The 19,140-nt window shown below is 43.1% G+C and overlaps 2 protein-coding genes across 2 annotated transcripts; one reads left to right on the top strand and one right to left on the bottom strand.

The window, feature by feature from the left end:
- Window positions 1–263: 263 nt before the first annotated feature.
- On the bottom strand, window positions 264–7,947 carry jkamp (jnk1/mapk8 associated membrane protein). Its single transcript, XM_063183604.1, has 7 exons — window positions 7,823–7,947; window positions 7,317–7,393; window positions 6,968–7,122; window positions 5,339–5,545; window positions 3,573–3,754; window positions 1,322–1,398; window positions 264–1,220 (listed from the first exon to the last, which is right to left on the bottom strand). The coding sequence occupies exons 1-7, from the start codon at window positions 7,824–7,826 to the stop codon at window positions 1,002–1,004; spliced, it is 921 nt and encodes a 306-aa protein (XP_063039674.1). The 5' UTR covers window positions 7,827–7,947; the 3' UTR covers window positions 264–1,001.
- Window positions 7,948–12,583: 4,636 nt separating this feature from the next.
- Window positions 12,584–14,628, top strand: LOC134470005 (G-protein coupled receptor 135). Its single transcript, XM_063224035.1, has one exon. The coding sequence runs from the start codon at window positions 12,851–12,853 to the stop codon at window positions 14,222–14,224; it is 1,374 nt and encodes a 457-aa protein (XP_063080105.1). The 5' UTR covers window positions 12,584–12,850; the 3' UTR covers window positions 14,225–14,628.
- The last annotated feature ends 4,512 nt before the right edge of the window (window positions 14,629–19,140 follow it).

Below are 19,140 nucleotides of genomic sequence, written 5' to 3'. Positions count from 1 at the left end.
CGTCTGCCAAATGCAATGTAATGTAATGTAATAAATCTGCTGATCTGTTTCTGTGCAGGCAAACGCAGATTACTGACATTTTTGTTGCTGTTTGAATATTTATTTAAAACAAGACTCTGTTATTAAGAACAAGTTAAAATACTGTAGATCTGATACAGATAACGTATGGTGTGAAAGGTGTTTATGACATTCAGTGAAAAAACAAAACATTCGAAAGATGAACACTAAATATTGAGCTCCATTAATTGTCTACTCAGGAAACATGCAGTGAAAGCGTTGACCATTTTATTACCAGACCAGAGAAGTGACAGTGAGGTTGGCTGTATCAAATTCACATTCACGAGAAAAAACAAAGAAAAAGAAAAAAAGAATTGTACATGCTTTAAGGTTGCACATTACCTTTTGTCCATTGCCTAGTTTGTCACATGTGTACCGGATGCCAACTACATACGAATGTGCATGCATACTATAAACATTTGAAATTGGATTATTGGCACTTTCGTCACATGCTCCTTCATGTCGCTTTAAATCAAATGCTTACAATATGAGGCATTAGAGGATGAAATTGTTTCTGAAGTCACGTAACAATCAACACAATAGTCAAAACCAATGAAATACAGATGTTCTGAGGGATTATGCTTTTTACAGAAAACGTATTCTCTTTATAGGCAACAGCTTTTAAGGTCCAGCAACAAAATATACTTAAATACCATTCAACAGCATACAACAATCTGAATATAAATAAAAATGTTCTTTACAGTTATGTACAAGGACAGTGAATAGTTCAGTTCATCGATACATCATAAATAGGTTATTTCTTCTCTTTAAAGAGACTTTACAATCACTTAAATTTAAAAATTTTACCACCAAACTTCGTACCCCTCATCCTTCTGGATTACCAATGGAACCAGATCTCTTGATAACCATGTTTCAAAGCCGAACATCTGGACATTAGCATGACTGGGTCAGTAGTAGACAGTGTAAAATCTCATTTCTGCCAGTCAGTGTCCATTGCCCCCCTCGTTAATTATCCTGGTGGGCTCAGTGAACCGGGCTGTGAGCAGGTAGAAGAGGGCGGGTCCGGGCACCAGGGCCAATAAGGGCAAGTCTTGCTCGAGCTTATCCAACCGGGAGATGGAGATGATACCGTAGGCGTGCAGGAGCCAATGGCTGAACAGCACCACCAGCCTTTTCTTCTTGGCAACAAGATTTTTGAAAGACTGAAACAAAAAGGATGAACATGCATCAAGGACTGTAAAACATTACTGAAAGACTCCCAATACCACACTGTGTAAAGAAAGGATACATTTGAGGGCCTCACCTGTATGTCTGATGCCGACATGTATACTGCAAGTGTGACCAGAGACAGCACAAGGATAATGTATGGAAAAGCATAATCTGGGGGGGGGAGACAAAGTGTCAACATGTTAGCATCTTAGAAATCAAGAAGCAGTTACTTGGTTAAAATGTGCAAACCGTGACTAGACACACACTAGGGTCATTCAATGTCAATTCACACAATTCCTTAATTCTTCCTTCTTATAAGTACAGAAAATGATAGACATGATCAGACTGTCATGTTAGAGTCGGTATCGGTCTTTAAACTAAAGGTATAGGTGTCCAAACCTGCTTGTAAATGTTGTGTGCAATACATGGGTTCACCGTGTTTATAAACACGATGTTGTGAAGAGGGGTAAGACACTGGCAGCCAACCACGTGAGCTAATTTTCTGACCGACAGCAGTTTCCAACAATCAGAGGTTGAGTTGTACGCAGCTAGTGTCGCGCAGCCAGGAGAAAACAAAATGTAGAACCCATGTATTCCCAGGCTCAAAAAGTGGGTGTGGTACCCAAACTTTGGCGGGCCTCCTGTTCACAACCGTTAGAGGTAGGATGATAAAATGTGGTATTCATTCAGTTTACATCAATGTACCTGAGAATATATGAAGAGCTCTTTTCCAAAACGCTATATACACCATTTTTGACTTTTTGCATTTTAATATTGGAATTGACTGTTAAGATGTCCTATAATCTATGTGTGAATTCTTGCCATTCAAATATTTTGAGAACATACTTTAAAACCTCAATAAAAATGCATTTTGCAATGCATTTCAATGGAATGCCCAATACAAAAATGTAAATTTCCCAACATTCTATAAAATGGATATATCTCATTTTGGAAAAGAGCTCTTCATATGGAGTTCAATGGCAAAGTCACACCCATTTAAGAGCCTGGGCTTGATTCCACTTGGTTGCTTTGGTGACGCACAATACGCTTCGTCTTGGTCACCACCATACCATCAACTTTGAGCCCCCAAAATTCGGGAAAATTCCCATATTTTAAGCCAAAATTTTCTTTAGGCCAAATTCTGACAGTCAACGGGATGACAGAGACGGATCGGACGGTGCGTTCTACTCTGCTTTTCGCACCAGTGCGCGTGCAAAGACAGTCCTGTCTAAAATCCCCCAGCACACGTTTTAAATGAGCATACAGCGTGGAAAAACAATGAAATGAAAACAAAACAATGAAATGAGCGCAATGATTTCTTGTTGTTGTTTTGTCGCATAAGTTGTCTGCTCGTGCAAAACTTTGTGCTGGTGCAGGTTGTGATTAGGTTAATCGCATGATTCGCTGTTCCGAGGCTGTTTACCATATGCACATGAACTGACGGTTTCTGAGGCAAAGAGTGGGCGCACGCGCTACGGAGCTCGAGGGTGACAGGCAGCTTGTATTTTCAAGGAACTTCAATTCTTGGTGGCATCTGGCATAAAATCTACTGGCAGATATGATAAGCAAGACCCTCTCTGTCTCTCTTTTCAAGAGGGGGTGTGGCTTGTCTGGCTAGCTGACAGGGCCGTGGGTATAGGCTAATTACTGGACCTACAGTGTTTTTTTCAAAATTAGGGAGTTTCCAGGGAAATTAGGGATGGTTGACAGGTATGGTCACCACACTAAACAGCTTTGTTTCCACTTCCCCACAGGCTACTTACAAGGGCTGGTTATTGCCAAAGTGTTCAAGATTCAATGCCCATCACAACGATACACATGCCACGATCCATCACGATGCATTGCAAACTTTGCCTGGTTAACACCAGACCTAATCACAAGTGAGATTAGGTCTGGGGAGTTGCCTATGGTAAATTCCATATGGGGCCGGAATACTTGGCTATTATGACACACTGCCCTGCCCTCTGATTGGGCAGAGAAACTGTTAAGGTCGGAATGCTTGGCCATTATGACACAGATCCCATGATCTTGTACGTTATGAGTCATCCTCGCCATACTGTCTTTCAGATCGAAACGATTGTGTAGAACTAAAGGCAGTATGGGAGTTCCCAGGCTATTGCAAACTACTATTGCAACCGAAATATGACCTACTCTCTACTGAACAAAATGAACCAGTGGCAAAATCAACTTTAATATTATCAAATAATCGATTGTCATAAATCGATATAGTGTATTGTGAAATTAAGTATCGCCTTACATCGTCATGAATCGATGCAGAATATCGTGAAAATAAGTATGGCGATGCATTGCCACGAGGATTTTTTCTGCACACCCTAACTACTTACACAGCAGTCCCCCGCCTACTGCCTGTAGTACGGTGAGGATGGGGAAGAAGTAGAGCGCGGCGTAGATGCTCTTGAAGCGGTCCGACTTGCCCAGGCCGCAGGCGATCTTCTTCACCAGCAGAGGCCTCAGCATCATCATGAGCACCAGGCAGAAGGCGTAGTAGATCAGCACTATAGTGTACCTGCAGAGATGACGACAGGAGAAGAGGGAAAAACATTATTTGCAGATCAGCACTATGGAGATGAAGCAAGAGATGAAGTTGCCTCATTGCATCATTACTAGGCTTAGTACAGTGGTTCTCAACCTTTTCCCATCATTCCCCCCTTCGGAGGGTGGATGCTTCCGAGCCCCCCCTAAGCAACAGCAGTACTCGCACAGACTGATTTTACGATCGCTGCGCTGCGCAGAACCAAAGGATAGGTGACTGGTGAGATAAAACAAAGAGGGACGTGTGTTCCTATGCTATTTAAATTCACGGCAATGATGGTGAGGGCTTAAAATGTATTGCTTATTGGAGAGACAGGAAATAATTTCCTTGGTGGGGGGGAACCCCAAATCAGATGTCACACACCCCCCCTGCGATGCCTCCGCGCCCCCCCAGGGGGGCTTGCGCCCCACTTTGAGAAAGACTGGCTTAGTAGATGCGTAGATCAGCAGTATCGCATACCTGCAGAGTGAGGACAGGAGAGATTACATTTACTTCCCTTTTTTTGAGGCTTTTTTTTGCCTTTCAATTTTTTGACAGGACAGTGGAGGAGAGAAAGGAAATGAGTGGAGAGAGAGAGAGAGAGACGGGGGAGGATCGGCAAATGACCTGGGCCGGAATCGAACCCTTGTCGCCGGCCTAGTAACCCAGTGCCCTACAGATAGGCCACGGCAGGGCCAAGAAGCTTACGTTTACTTCGTACATAATAATTATGTGCAGTAGATCAGCACTAACGTGTATCTGGAAAACAGATGAAGTTGATTGACTCATGTTACATCACTATAATGTGTAGTAGATTAGCACTGTAGAGTAGAGCAACTTTATTGATCCCCAGGGGGAAATTCAGGTATCCAGTAGCTTACATAAATACACAAATACCCACATGGACATTTCAAGACACAAATAACACAGGAATAGTCAGGGAGGGGAAAATAAAATAAAATAGCAAAGATAAAAAATGTAAAAAATAAATAAATTAAAAAATGTCATGCGTCTGGAGAGATGACGGAAGAAGAGGGGGAAAAGAGAGGAGGTTGACTCATATCATATTGCATTGTTGCACATTATAATCATGCCTCTGCTTCTGTGAGGGTAACCTCTGAAAACAAATGTGTGATTGGTTAATTACAACACAGAAAACCGGGCAGGGTTTCTGGTAGGCATTAGGTAGGAGTTCTGCAAGCATTAACGCAACAGATGTTGAGCATGAAAGCATCCACATTGGTCAATGCCTCATGGATAGAGGTGTAAAAAGCACAAGACAAAGTAAATTCAGGTGCATGATATTAAATAGTTGTCACACCACTGAAACGAATGAGCGGGTCTCTAAATTAACACCAGCCAACCGGCCAAATGCTTGTGATATTTCACTTTGGTTGGTAGAAAAGACCCAACTTGCCAGCCACTTTGACCCATTAGTGAGTGTGTGTTTGGCTAGTGAGATTTGTCTGGTGATGAAAAAAAGTTAATTTTGGACCCTGCGAATGAGTAGAACTACTGTTTGGGTTTTTACTTGTCTTTTCTAGCTTTATTCATGAACCTCAAAAGAGTGGTACCTACAGTGGGAACACGGCCTCCTGGGTGCAGTGCAGGGTGGTGACGTAGTCGGGGCTGGGGTTGTAGAGCATGGTGTACCAGTCGGAGAGCATCTGCACTCGACAGGAGCGGATGGAAAGCCGACCCACGGGGTCATTCACCAGCAGAGTGATGACGGCTGCAGCACTGCACTCCAGCAAGGCCGTGATGTGCTGGAAAAGAGCACTGGAGCTGCAAAAAAACAAAAACAAAAAACAGATTAGAAAAATCAATGCTGTAAGCTGAGAACATGAATCATCTTTTCATCACAGAACGCCTCGGATTAATGATGTTCTTGCTGACACAAACAAGAGGCAATATCGTCAAGTGTGTTGAGAGCCCATGATAATGGTGAGATCACACTATACAGCTCCAGGCCACTTTATTAGAATATCATGAAAAAGTTGATTTATTTCCATAATTCCATCAATAATGTTAAACTGTCATGGATTATAGATTCATGGCCCAGTTTTTTAACTATTCCAATCATTAAATTGTTTATTTTTACACATTTTGGTCTTCCAGCTCAAAAAAAACATGAATTGGGGAATTCGCATCATTAGAATATTGTAATAAAATCACAATTTTCTTCATCAAAATTTGTTTCACATCAGTGCACATCAAATCAGTTGAACTTTGGTACTTTCTACACAACATGCAATGTTCAATACTTGGTTAGGACTCTCTCTGTCTTAATATTATTAATAATAACGACCATGATGCGTTTAACATTGAAGTCAATGGCAGAAACAGTGCATGGGAGTAATGGAAGGCCAGATATCCTTGATGCTTTGCCGTCAGCTGTTTTTGTATAGCTGACCTGGTGTCCAACACTTCACTCTTCAATATACCCTGTAGATTTCCATGCCACGTTTTGTCGCTAACTCACCGGTTTAATTCTAAATCACCAGAAATGACACCCCATTGAAAATGAATGGGGTTTTATTTCTGGTGAGTTAGAATTAAACTGGTGAGTTAACACCAAAACGTAGCATGGGTATCTACGGGTATATTGAAGAGTGAAGTGTGGGACACCAGGTCAACAAACAAGAACAGCTGACGGCAAAGCATCAAGGATATCTGGCCTTCCATTACTCCCATGCACTGTTTCTGCCATTGACTTCAATGTTAAACGCATCATGGCCGTTATTAAGACAGAGAGAGTCCTAACCAAGTATTGAACATTGCATGTTATGTAGAAAGTACCAAATTTCAACTGATTTGATGTGCACTGATGTGAAACGAATTTTGATGAAGAAAATTGTGATTTTATTACAATATTCTAATAATGCGAATTTCCCAATTCATGGGTTTTTTGAGCTGGAAGGCCAAATTATGTAAAAAGAAAAACTTGAATGATTGGAATAGTTAAACAACTGGGCCATGCATCTACAATCCATGACACTTTAACATTATTGATGGAATTATGGAAATAAATCAACTTTTTCATGCTATTCTAATAAAGTGGCCTGGAGCTGTAATCATACATTCAATCACTACATCAATAATTAAATTGTATCTAATTGGGGAAATCACATTTAGCTTTGAGTATTATTTTGCAGGCGCCACCTTTGATGTGCAGAGTCAGAAATTAGGTTACCAACATTGGCTTACCTTTTCTTGCCAGAGTACCACTCTATGAAGAACCAGTGGAGGACCAGAGGAAGCATTGCCATGAAGCCAAGATAGAGCCAGTCGTACAGATCTGGAGACTCGTTGCATCTCTCGCAGATCTTTTGCATGTTGGTCCTCTCCCCCCTGGGGCAAACCTGTGAAAGGCAGTGGGATGAGCATGAATTGGTAGTGGTGCATCATCAATACATTCCAGTTTGTTATGTATTTTTCATTGCAAATGTAGATTTATGGACTGATCAGTGCGCAGACATCTTTTAAGACTGCATAAGTCAGGATAAAACCTGAGCATCTGACGTTTGGTTAAAGCTGGAGGAGGAGGATGACTTACCCCACACTCTCCCTCGATTGAGCCATTGAGGATTTTCCCGCAGTACAGTCCCGGACAGGTGGAACTCATTGCAACAGCTGAAGAAGAAGAGGATGGTACAAGATAGCTCTATGATTGTAGCGAAATAGACAGCTAGAACTATCCCTTTTAGCGCAGTAGTTACCTTGCTCGTGTAATGTTAAAATAGTCAACAGGCTAGCCTTGACGTTTCAACCGTGTCTTTCCAATAACGACAGAGTTGTTGTGATTCCTCCCCGGTGTGACATTCAGGATAGATGTACATATTATATGTCGCTTCGTTTGTCTCAAATGTATGCATATCCATTGAAGACAAATGGATTAGCCAACAAGAGACATAACTGATAACAGGACCTACTGAGTTGCTATGCTATCCCGTCTAGCCTACATTCGTTTGTTTGTCTTGGCCGACCGATGTCGTTAGCAAGAAAACGTATCAGGCGCCATTCGAGGGTAGAACTACTATAAGTGTACCGTAATGTACTTACCCATAATAAGGTCTGCTAAAAAGCCATAAGATTTGTTAACAAATTTCCTCCAGCATTTGATCCATTACGAATCGGTACGATACCGGAAGATTGAAATGTCGTCCGCTGCCTCGGGCAGTGTGCGCAAATGCAGATTCAAACTCTCCTACGCCACCTGCTGTAGTGGAGGCGAAAGGAGGTCTTAGGCCTGAAACCTTTCCGGTTATCCCTTCAAAATGATTTCCTAATCTTCCTAGTCTTCTTTTAGTGTATTTTCCAAACTGGTTCTTCAATTCCTTAGGCTATTCATTAAATTGAAATAAGTGTGTGTGTGTGTGTGTGTGTGTGTGTGTGTGTCTCTCTGTGTGTGTGTGTGTGTATGTGTGTGTGTGTGTGTGTGTGTGTGTGTGTGTGTGTGTGTGTGTGTGTGTGTGTGTGTGTGTGTGTGTGTGTGTGTGTGTGTGTGTGTGTGCAGGTGTTGTGCCGAAAAGTGAGTCCCTGCCAGAACACGAGTGCCCTCATTGAAACCAATGGAAACCAATGACCAATTTTTCAGATATTTTTTACCCATTTTTGCAGACAAATCCGACACAATTTAAGATGGAAAGCCTATCAATAAAGCATCTACATTCCTTCTGGAAGTATTACTAAGAGCTGGATACAATTTCAGTATTATTTCCATAAAAGAATCGAAGAATTGTCATAACAAATGTTACGGTTTCATTCAAATAGCTCATATTAAGTGGAGGACGAGTAATGTTCATAAGCATATTTTTAGTTAATAAATTATGTAATTCATTCTGCAAAAACTAGTATAATTTTCTCTCAAAAAATGTCATTGGTTTCAATGAGGCCACTCGTGTTCTGGCATGGACTCGTTTTTCGGCACGACACAGGGAAGCTGACGGGGGGTCAGTTGTCCCGTTCCCAAGGAGAGTGGGGGCCCAGAATTGAGTCTTCATTACATTGTAGGCTATGTATTGGTTGGGGGGCCTTTTCAGATTACTTTGTCCTGGGCCCAGCCAAAGCTGGTGTGTGTGTGTGTGTGTGTGTGTGTGTGTGTGTGTGTGTGTGTGTGTGTGTGTGTGTGTGTGTGTGTGTGTGTGTGTGTGTGTGTGTGTGTGTGTGTGTGTGTGTGTGTGTGTGGAGTAGAGAGTAGAGTAGAGTGCTTTTATTGTCACTATATAAATACAGTGAGATTCTGTTTGGAAGCAACCCACAAATGCCCACAAAATAAAAGATATATTAACAGTAAATAAATAATATATAAAAATCCATATGCATCTCACAGTATAGAGAGTCCTGAAGTATTGAGGCGGGATATTGTGGGTGTGGCTGTGCACTTCCATCTCAAGTCAAGTCAAGTCAAGTCGGTTTTATTTTCAATAGACAGACATCTGCTAAGATGCATTCAAACTAGCCAGGCCACGCCCTCCTTGTCAACAGTCAGGCCAAGAGCAATGTAAATATCGTTTCTGATCTCCAGAAAATAGGGAACTCCACCCACTTTGTCAAACACTAGTCAACCAGTAGCAAACCTAGGAAGGCGGGTCAACCATGCCGTTTGGAAAACATTCATTGTTATGCTCTTGGTCAGACAAAGTCTCGAAGAGATTTGAAAATCGATGATAATCAGGCTACGTTCAAACCATTTGCCTCACTTAACCTGTTATTGTAGGGCAGGGCTATTCAAATGGCGGCCCTGGGGCCCGATGCGGCTCTTGGACAGTAAGGCTCTGGCCCCCCACGAGGTCAGAACAAAATGGAAACTTTTTGAGATAAAACTATAGGTTCCGTATTGAGCCGAAACAGCCCAGAAAATGCAAGAAATTACATCTAAGAAATGCAACATTTTCTGGGGGAGGACCCCCAAACCCCCTGCCTCAATGAACTGTCCCATATTTCTAACATTGACAGTTGGCAACCATAATACATATTCCATGTTCGGCCCCTTTGATGGGAGGAATTAAAAAATCTGGCCCTCTGTGACATCTAATTGAATAGCCCTGTTGTAGGGTAATGGGCCTATATAAAATAAGGACTCCAGGCTATTCTATTAGATGATTTACTTCTTAACTTAACTCTTAACTTAACCTTAACTTATCCTGAACCAGCTTTGTAGTATAGGCCCCTGATATCCAATAAAGGCTCAATAAACAAAGCACAGATTTGCACCCTCTCTCCCATCCAGTGGCACTCCTACAATGACTGGTGCCCCAGGCGACAGCCCCTTTAGTGCCCTGCCCCCCCATGAGAAAACAAAATCGTCAAATATATGCCTATTACTGCTTTCTTCGGGTTTCAGTAAACGCACACCGTTTGAGGTGCGTACGGCAGACAATTAGACAATTAGACTCAACTTGGGTCTTGTTGACCCTGATGAAGGCGTAAGCCAAAACGTTGGTCTTATTAAATGTAACTGCATGAAGTTCTGAGTGTGCGACGACCATTCTATAACCGCTGATACAAAAACACTAATACCATGTTATTGTAGCAATAGCGTGGTAATAGCACAGACATAGCATGTTATTTCTATTTTCGCAATCTCGTCAGGGGTGGAGTTTTGCGATGGTGCCGCCCCCTCGTGGGTGCTGTCCTGGCAAGTTGCCTGGTTGGCCCGCCGCTACCACCCCTGATCTCAACTTATGGGATAATGGTCTACCAGGACTAGGTCCACATACCGTAGCCAATACTTCCGCTTTCTCTGGGTTTCTCCCATAGCCTGTTTGTGACCCCTCTCCCACTCCATTACTGACATTTTTCTTATAGAGTCTAGCACTCTCCCCTAATTTCTGACCCTGTGATTTAGTGATCCTCGGGTTGTGGGTGTGTTCTGACTGTCACTCCAACGGGCCTGGGTCTTTGGTGTGGTCCGAGCCCCAGTTTACTACCCCTGAAGGTCCGGGTTCAAGTCGTGTCTGGGCTTCTCCCCTTTGCTACAAGTGTCAGAAGTGGGATGGTTACTGTGAGGCCAACAGAAGCGTACCCAATGTCTGTGAGCCGTAATTCCATGTGAGGGACCCCGTCCATGTGGTGACCCCGGTGAAAGGGACCCCAGTGATGGGTGAAGCATGAATGATGGGGCACCATGGATGGGTGAAGCATGATGGGCAAATGCGTGAGGGACACCATGAGTATGTGAAGTGCACAGGTGCGCTTCCCGATGGGGAAGGCAGTGTGATGGAATGACCATCACTAGGGTTGTGGGTGTGCTCTGACTGTCACGCCAACAACCCTGGCTCTTTGGTGTAGCGGTCAGAGCCCCAGTTGTCTTAGCCATAGGGATCCCAGAATGGATAACCCTGGTACGAGGGACCCTAATAATGTGGATTGGGGGCATCCTGGATGAGAGAAGAATGGTGAGACATACTGTACATGAGGGACACCCTGTGTGTCTGTGAAGCGTACTGGTCTGCTTCACAAAGTGGAAGGCAGAGTGATGGAGAGTGTATAGCGTTGTGGGTGCGCTGTGACTGTCACGCTAATGAGACTTGGTTCTACAGAAGGTCTGGGTTTGAGTCCTGTTCCTCTGTCTCCATTCTCTGGTTTGGCCATTTTCTGTAGTTTTCGGAATGTGAAAACTACAGTCAGCCATTGTCCTCCTGGCTGCACCTTTTCCTGGGATGTGCACAATCTTCACCTTCAATTGAAGTGGCCCATTTTCTGCAGAGGTACATCTTGTCACCAGGCTAGGCAGGCAGCCGCTTGGGGCCCCCAAGCTTCTAGATGGTGAAAAACAGCTCATCTTTAAAATATAATAGCAGTGATTTGTTTCCAATGTCCATTATTTTGGGTTTTTCCTTGGGGCCCCCACTGACACAAGAATCGCCTCTGATTTTCTGTCATGGAATAAGACGTGCAAAAGGGGAGGACATTTGGTAAGGCTTATCATAAAAGACCTGGATGGATGGGCCTGTGTTAATTAGTCATGGTGAACAAAGTGTGTGTGCGTGTGTGCGTGTGTGCGTGCGTGCGTGCGCGTGAATAGAATATATAGAATAGAATAGAATAGAATAGAATAGAATAGAATAGAATGTCTTTTATCACATCTCCATACACCTATGCAATGAAGTTGAAAGCAGATCACTATTCAGTGAAAAGATTATAATACAATAAACCAGATTAAAAATTAGCCCGCTAAAGACACAAAAAATGTTTTGTTTTGAGATAAAACTACTATTGCACACTATGCATAATGCATGTCAAATATATTGTTTGGCTAGACATTTGTCTTGTGTTACACATGCAGTCAGCCGAGAAATGACTAGGATTGTGGCCTATGGTCCTACATGGTGATATTGCGCGCGCCATCATAATTATCACATAGCATACGGGCCACTTAAAGTGCGCAAATGAAATATGAAAACACATTTGGCAAAAGACGCGCCATGGCGCAATGGATTAAAGGCAGCAGGGTTCCAGAGGGAGAATCGTTCGGTCCAAGGTTTCACCAGAGATTCTAGGAGTAGGCTATTATCCAGTCTCTCTGGTTTCACTGCTGCGCACAGGTTTGCGCACAGGGATGCGACTTTATTTGATGTCATGTGGCCAGTTTTAAGTGAGTGTGTTCGTCACGTTGACAGTCGCGAACGTGTTAGTGGGTTATTAAGAATTTTTTTTCGTTCTCACCGTGCATGCGTTGGATAGCCTATAGCGACAGAGAATAAAAACCAATCTTCACAGAAAGTGCGTAATTCTGAAGACCAAAGATCATCACTGGTGCCATGGCAACGGCTCTAAACGTCATGCAGAAGTGCAAAGGCTTGGATGTGTACGCCGAGCAGGCGGATATGCTGTGAGACGCTCGACAGAAGTAGCTTCTGGGAGGAGAATGAACCCCCAACACCATGCCCGAATCTGGAAATGTAGCCTACACAACAGCGGCCGAATGGATTGACTCCAGCGTCTTAACGACAGCTTATTCATGGTGCCAAATAAGGCGTTTCGTTTAAATGAAAGAAGTAACTTGTAAGTAAACCATTTAGGCCATTATTGCCAAAGGGATGAATCCTCTTCTATATCGTGGTCTCTCCCAGCTATCTGTGTCCGATGGATTTCCCCAGGAACGCAGCCTTACTCGGCACCAGCAACACCACCATTGCGGACAACATTTCTGGGACAAATTACTTGCTGGAAGTGGTGACCCTGAGCACGGTTCTGACCAGCTTTGGCACGCCAAACAACCTCGGGAACTACACGAGTCCCAGCGGAAACCAGCTACACACCCCTGTGAAGAGCACCGAGGGAAATTCGGTCCTTCACGGTGTAGCTGTTGCCGTGCAGGCGCTCTTGCTCCTTGCCATTTTCCTCCTCTCCAGTTTGGGTAACTCCGCGGTGGTTATTGTCATAATCAAACACAGGCAGCTTAGAACCGTAACAAACGCGTTCATCATGTCTCTCTCCCTATCCGACTTCCTTACGGCCGTCCTTTGTTTACCTTTCTCTTTTATGATGCTGTTTAGCAAAGATGGCATGTGGCTGTTTGGGGACCGTTTCTGCATCGCAAATGGCTTTTTCAACACTTGCTTTGGCATCATCTCTACCTTAACGATGACACTCATTTCATTTGACAGATACTATGCCATTGTGCGACAGCCTCAAGAAAAGATTGGCCGGCGGAAGGCCGTCCAGCTGTTGATAGCCGTATGGCTGTCGGCGGTATTTTTCTCCCTCCCTTGGTACCTGCTGCTAAGATCCTCTGAGCAGCTGGTGGTTCACAAGAGAGGCTTCTACCATTGCATGTACGTGTTCCATTCTGGCACATCGCGGGTGGGAACTGCGTACAGCATAAGCCTCATCGTGGTGTGCTACCTCCTCCCCTTTGCGCTCATGTGTTTCTGCCACTACAACATCTGTAAGACGGTTCGCCTGTCGGAGATCAGGGTGCGGCCAGTCACCACGTACGCTCACCTGCTCCGCTTTTACAGTGAAATGCGCACAGCCACCACAGTGCTCATCATGATCGTGTTCATCATCTTTTGCTGGGGTCCATATTGCCTCATGGGGATAATCACCGCCTTGGGAAATTATTCTTTCAACCCGGCCATGGACACGGTGGCTATCTGGATGGCCTGGGCAAACGGTGCCATAAACCCTCTGATCTATGTCATACGGAACCCAAACATTTCCTTGCTGCTAGGTCGGAGTCGAGGAGAAGGCTACAGGACTAGAAACATAGCGGCATACCTGTCAACGCAAACACAGAACCGTGAAGTCAGAACGAGAGCAGACCGGATCAGGGACCGGTACGTGAGCAGGCATGGGGCCAACAGCAGGTTGTCTTCCTCTAGCCCTGCGAATGGAGGAGAGGTAGCCATGTGGGCCTGCAAAAATCCGGCGGTGTTCTTTTGCCGGGACGGCCAAAACGACACTGTGTCTGAACCTGCTGTGCCCAAAGTGGAGACTGCTGATACGAGTCTGTAGCTTATGGAAACAATTATTGATTTCTTAGATACTCCAACAATCAATTTAGGTTGACCAAAACGGCCCATCAATAGAATAGATTTCAAACCCTGTCCCCAGAAGCGTTAGGCTACTGAAGAGACTTGAAGCTGAGGATGATCAGTGCCAAATAAAGAACAAAGAACAAGAAAGTCAATTTTCACTGAGAACTGTTGGTGTTATTGCTAGAAGATGCAGACAATATTGTATTTTGTGAAGTGCCAGTAGATGCGCTTGGGCCCACCTATTTGAATCCCCAACACTGTGAACCGATGATGTCCATTTTTGGCACAGCACTTTTCTAACCCAAATGTGACATGTACAACCTTGGAAATGAATACATACCTATGTACATGTTTTTATTCCCTCCAAATATGCCTTAGGAACATTTGGATTCCTGTTGCGTGTCAAGATTTGGGTCATGGGTCTTTTTTTGGCGAATGTCAAACTATTTAGTTGTGAATACAGTCCACCATGAGTTCATGTTGTTATAATTACGTGTGAGGGAAACCTATTCTGAAGACAGCGTATGAAACATACAGGATGTATACTGAGCAGTCATGGGTAAGCGGTTAGGGCGTCAGACTTGTAGCCCAAAGGTTGCCGGTTCGACTCCCGACCCGCTAGGTTGGCGGGGGTAATAATTAACCAGTGTTCTTCCCCCATCCTCCTCCATGACTGAGGTGCCCTAAGCATGGTATCATCCCTCGGCACTGCTCCCATAGGGGTGCCATTGAAGGCTGCCCCAGTTTCACGGGTGAGGCATAAAATGCAATTTCATTGTGTGCAGTGTGCTGTGGAGTGCTGTGTCACAATGACAATGGGATTTGGTGTCTCCCAGGTGGGCTTTCACTTTCATAGGCAACACCAATAACAAGAAAAAGCCACCGTACAATATATTGCATATTCATTACCCATATTATGTTGTGAAGTAAGACAAACAAACAGGGAGCTCTAAAGGGGCAAGGAGGGTATACTGAGTTTTCTGAAGGGTGAGCCTCAGTCACACAGACATGAACACACAATGTACACTATATAGAAAGACATGGATTCAACTGCTCTTTACAAGAAGTCTAGATTATTATGAACACCCCCAAATAATGTGTGACTACTTTAAGTCTAAGACTTGCATTAGAGATCATTTAAGTCAGGGGTGGGGAACCTACGTGTATGTCTGGAGGGCCGTTTGCAGCCATCGAGACCATTTTATCTGGCGCCCGATGTAATTTTAAAGTTATGCAGCTTCACATGAAATATGACATATTTTGTAATGGAATCTTAGAAAATACATTTGTAATACAATTAGGCTAAGTTATATTCAGGGGACCTAGAAAATGTGGGGTCTGTTGTAAGGGTGGCTGCCGTCAATATAGGCCTTAAGTGCAGGAAGAAATCCTGGTTTGTGTTCATAGCACGGCCCTCGGAGTACTTTTACGGCCCTCGGATGAATGTGAAGTGGCCCCTCGAATGAAAAAGGTTCCCCACCCCTGATTTAGGTGGTCTCTACTTGCATGCCCCTACAACAGAATTCTTAGCAAACAACTACTGAGAGGTCTGTGAAAATATCATATACATTAGCAGTGTTGACCAATCCACTACCTTGGCTGTCGTATGTAGCAGTTCCCAGCAAGCATGATTATGAATGATGATAAAATGGTCTTAATTGGCAGGTATGGTACAGGTGATGATAACAATGTCAGAAATGAATGTGATGTTCATCAGAACACTATGATGATGTAGCACTCAGCAGTCCGATGTTCTGCTCGAAATGAATACCCTCTCATGTGTGCTCCAAACCATTTGTATGTGACGTCATTGATAAATAGGCCTGTAAAGAATTTATCAGAAATGGAGGAAGTCCACACAATCCCATGAGGGGTATTTTTTTGTTTCTTTATGACTGTGGACCAACACGAATGTCATAAGAACAGGACCACACGATTTTAAGAAATACTATGAACCAGGATATGTCACAGGTTAACTTCTGCAGTTAGTATAGAAATTGCACACAGAGAAAATTAACCAAACATCCTTGCAAAGTATTGCCACCATTTCATTTCGTCACAGCAGACAAAGAGTTATATGCAGTCATGGGTTAGGAGTTAAGGTCATGATGCACAGGGCAACTTTTTGAGCAAACATTGCCGGGCAAAATCACAATTGGCTATTCATTTTCATTTTCGAATGGAATGGTTGAAAAAGGTTGTCTGCTGCTAATGCGAAGTTCTCTTGATAAAACTGTGATGTGATAAATAGTCTAAAGAACATAGTATCGTTACCCAGACACATTGCTCAAAAAGTGTGTCATCGTCATTAGGGTTTCAGGCTTGTAGCCGGTGGGTTGTCGGTTTGATTCCCGACACCACCAGATGGGTGGGGAGAGAGAATAACAAGTGTTGTCCTCCATGGCCAAGGCACACTGAGTATGGTCCTGTCTTGCTGCACTGCTCCATTGGGCTGGCAGTTGGAACTTGGGCTACTCCTGGGAAAAATGCAATTTTATTTGGTGGTGTGCCACAACAGGGAGTTTCCCTGTGGATATATCTTTTTCTTTCTTTTTAAAAATGTGAGTGTTAATGTTAGTGTCGAAAACAGGGGCGCCAGTAAGGCAGAGGAGATAGATGATCATTCTTGGAGTCCCACTAAGGGACCCACATATGACTGTGACATGGCTAAAGCCTATATGTAGGGGCAAGGCAAACAAGTATTTTCTTTCTCAAGACCAACACTTTCTAGCCTTGCCCATCCATGATCCACATTAAAAAGATATACAAAAAAACATGCCACAATGATAGCAATAACACCAGTATTGACAGTATTGTTTACGCAAAAAAAGACGTGTTGAAAATCTATGAACATTGGAGATTAGAAGAGGGACAGTTAGCATTATACCCTCTGATTCCATAGCATTTTGTTTCAATGACATCTGTAAGTAGCCTATTACAGTATCCCATGAATTTTACAATATAATTCCAACACTGTACAACATTGTATTCTACACATTCTATTTGGTTTAAAAACCCTTTTAAATATGTAGTCTATTATTATTATTATTTATATTTGATTATATATAAAATCCCATTGTACTGCTTGCTGCCTGGTTATTACTAATTGGTTGACTTTGAGAGAGTTGTTGAAACATTATGAGTTATGTCAACAAGGTAACAAATTTGAATAAAATGTATTATGTGACCACTGCGATTCTTGAAATCAAACTCTTGGTATCATAATGTTAATATGTGATAAATTTGCCCTCAAATACTTAATATTTCAGCATACACATTATATTGCATTACATATACAGCTTTAGAGCAACAGCGCTATAAAAAATCATACATAATAAGCAATCCATGTCCATGTCAAAAGGGTCCTACGTACCTCTCTGCATTGTCGTTATGTGACAAAATAACATGAAATGGCACCTTGAGCCATTTTCACATGACAAGATATGCTTATAAAGTGGATAATAGTGGTCAGTAGATTGTTGAAATAAATTGTGGGGAAGGAGAGCCCGTTTTCAATGCACAATGGTCAATATTTCATCTATTGTATCTGTATGTGTTTTAATAACATTCCATTACACTTAGCTGATGCTTTTATCGAAAAATGACTTGTTAGCAACAGTTATCATACACTGTAATAGTTATTGTCTGTCCCTGCAGCAATGTTCAAGTGCCTTGTTCAGCACTTCACTTCTGTCATTACCATCAAGTTAGGTTGGGATTTGTACTGTCTACCCTCTGATACCTACACCATCTCCCTGCAGTACAGGCCATGGGTGCCTTGACACTGCTCAGCCAAGGTGAGGTGATTGGGTACAGCTTGGTATGATAGGTGGTAAGAGTCCTTGATGCTATCCAGCTTTCTCACAGTAGATATATTGTCAAGGGACAGAAGACCCTTGTCATGGAAACTGCCAGAAATAAAGTATATGGACTTGGAAACTGTGAAAACACTCTGAAAAGTTTATCAGATATCTTTGCATCAGTGTGAAGGCGCTGGGGAGCTGGAGACTTGGGTGACTGCCAGAGCTGGTCTGGGACAAAAAATCAGACCGGGTATTTTCCAGCCAAGACTAGTCAGTCAGGCATTTAGAGAGACAATGAAAGTCTGTGACAACATTTTTAGTTATCTATTACATATTATTCTATTCTATTATATTCTATACTATACATGGGTTCTCAATTTTTTTCCCCCCTGGCTGCGCAACCATGGCTGCGCATAACTCAACCTCTGATTGTTGGAAACCGATGTTGGTCAAAAGATTAGCTCACATGGTTGGCTGCCAGTGCCTTGCCCCGCCTACAACACACAATGTTTATAAACAAAAAAAAAACACGTATTCTATTCTATTGATTTTTTTAGTCAGCTATTTTGACTACAACAGCCAAAATGAAAATTTAGATCTGTTTCGGAGAGGGTAGCAGTGGTGTCTTGAGGACTGATACAACTATTTAGGGGAGGACCAGGCCAAACTCATCAACAGTCCACCGGGCAAATGCCCTGTATGCCTTACGGCTAATCCAGCCAGGGTGACTGCCTGTGAACTCCATAACACCCATTCTTCACTTCACCCACCCCATCCAGACTGCTGTTTATGCTTAAGCAACTCCACAAATGATCTGTAAACCCATTGAGGCACTTGTGTTTTTCTACAACACTCCCACATTCTCTTTCTTGTACAAAAGCAGAGGTTTTTGGAATCAAGAATTTGGAATTCTCACAATAACATAAAGTAATTTCTGTTCTGTTCTGTGGAGTGAAGCTGGTATAAACGACTACCAGTTTCAGGTAGAAAGCAGTGCATGTATATTTATATCTATACCACCGGATGCAACTTAAACCTGCTTCTAATGCCTTGACTCGAAGGTGTCTGACTGACGTCACGTGAAAAACGC

Source organism: Engraulis encrasicolus, chromosome 19 (assembly GCF_034702125.1).
Source record: "Engraulis encrasicolus isolate BLACKSEA-1 chromosome 19, IST_EnEncr_1.0, whole genome shotgun sequence".
NCBI lineage: Eukaryota > Metazoa > Chordata > Actinopteri > Clupeiformes > Engraulidae > Engraulis > Engraulis encrasicolus.
This window is presented reverse-complemented; position numbering and strand designations above follow the sequence as displayed.

What these genes read in the sequence shown, in the direction of transcription:
- jkamp (XM_063183604.1), bottom strand. An exon ending in AGTAGGCGGGGGACTGCTGT is followed by an intron (nt 1,399 to 3,572) that starts GTAAGTAGTTAG and finishes TCCCCCCCCCAG; the next exon opens with ATTATGCTTTTCCATACATT. An exon ending in TGTCGGCATCAGACATACAG is followed by an intron (nt 1,221 to 1,321) that starts GTGAGGCCCTCA and finishes TTTTTGTTTCAG; the next exon opens with TCTTTCAAAAATCTTGTTGC.
- LOC134470005 (XM_063224035.1), top strand. Translation starts at nt 12,851, where the DNA reads ATGGATTTCCCCAGGAACGCAGCCTTACTCGGCACCAGCAACACCACC.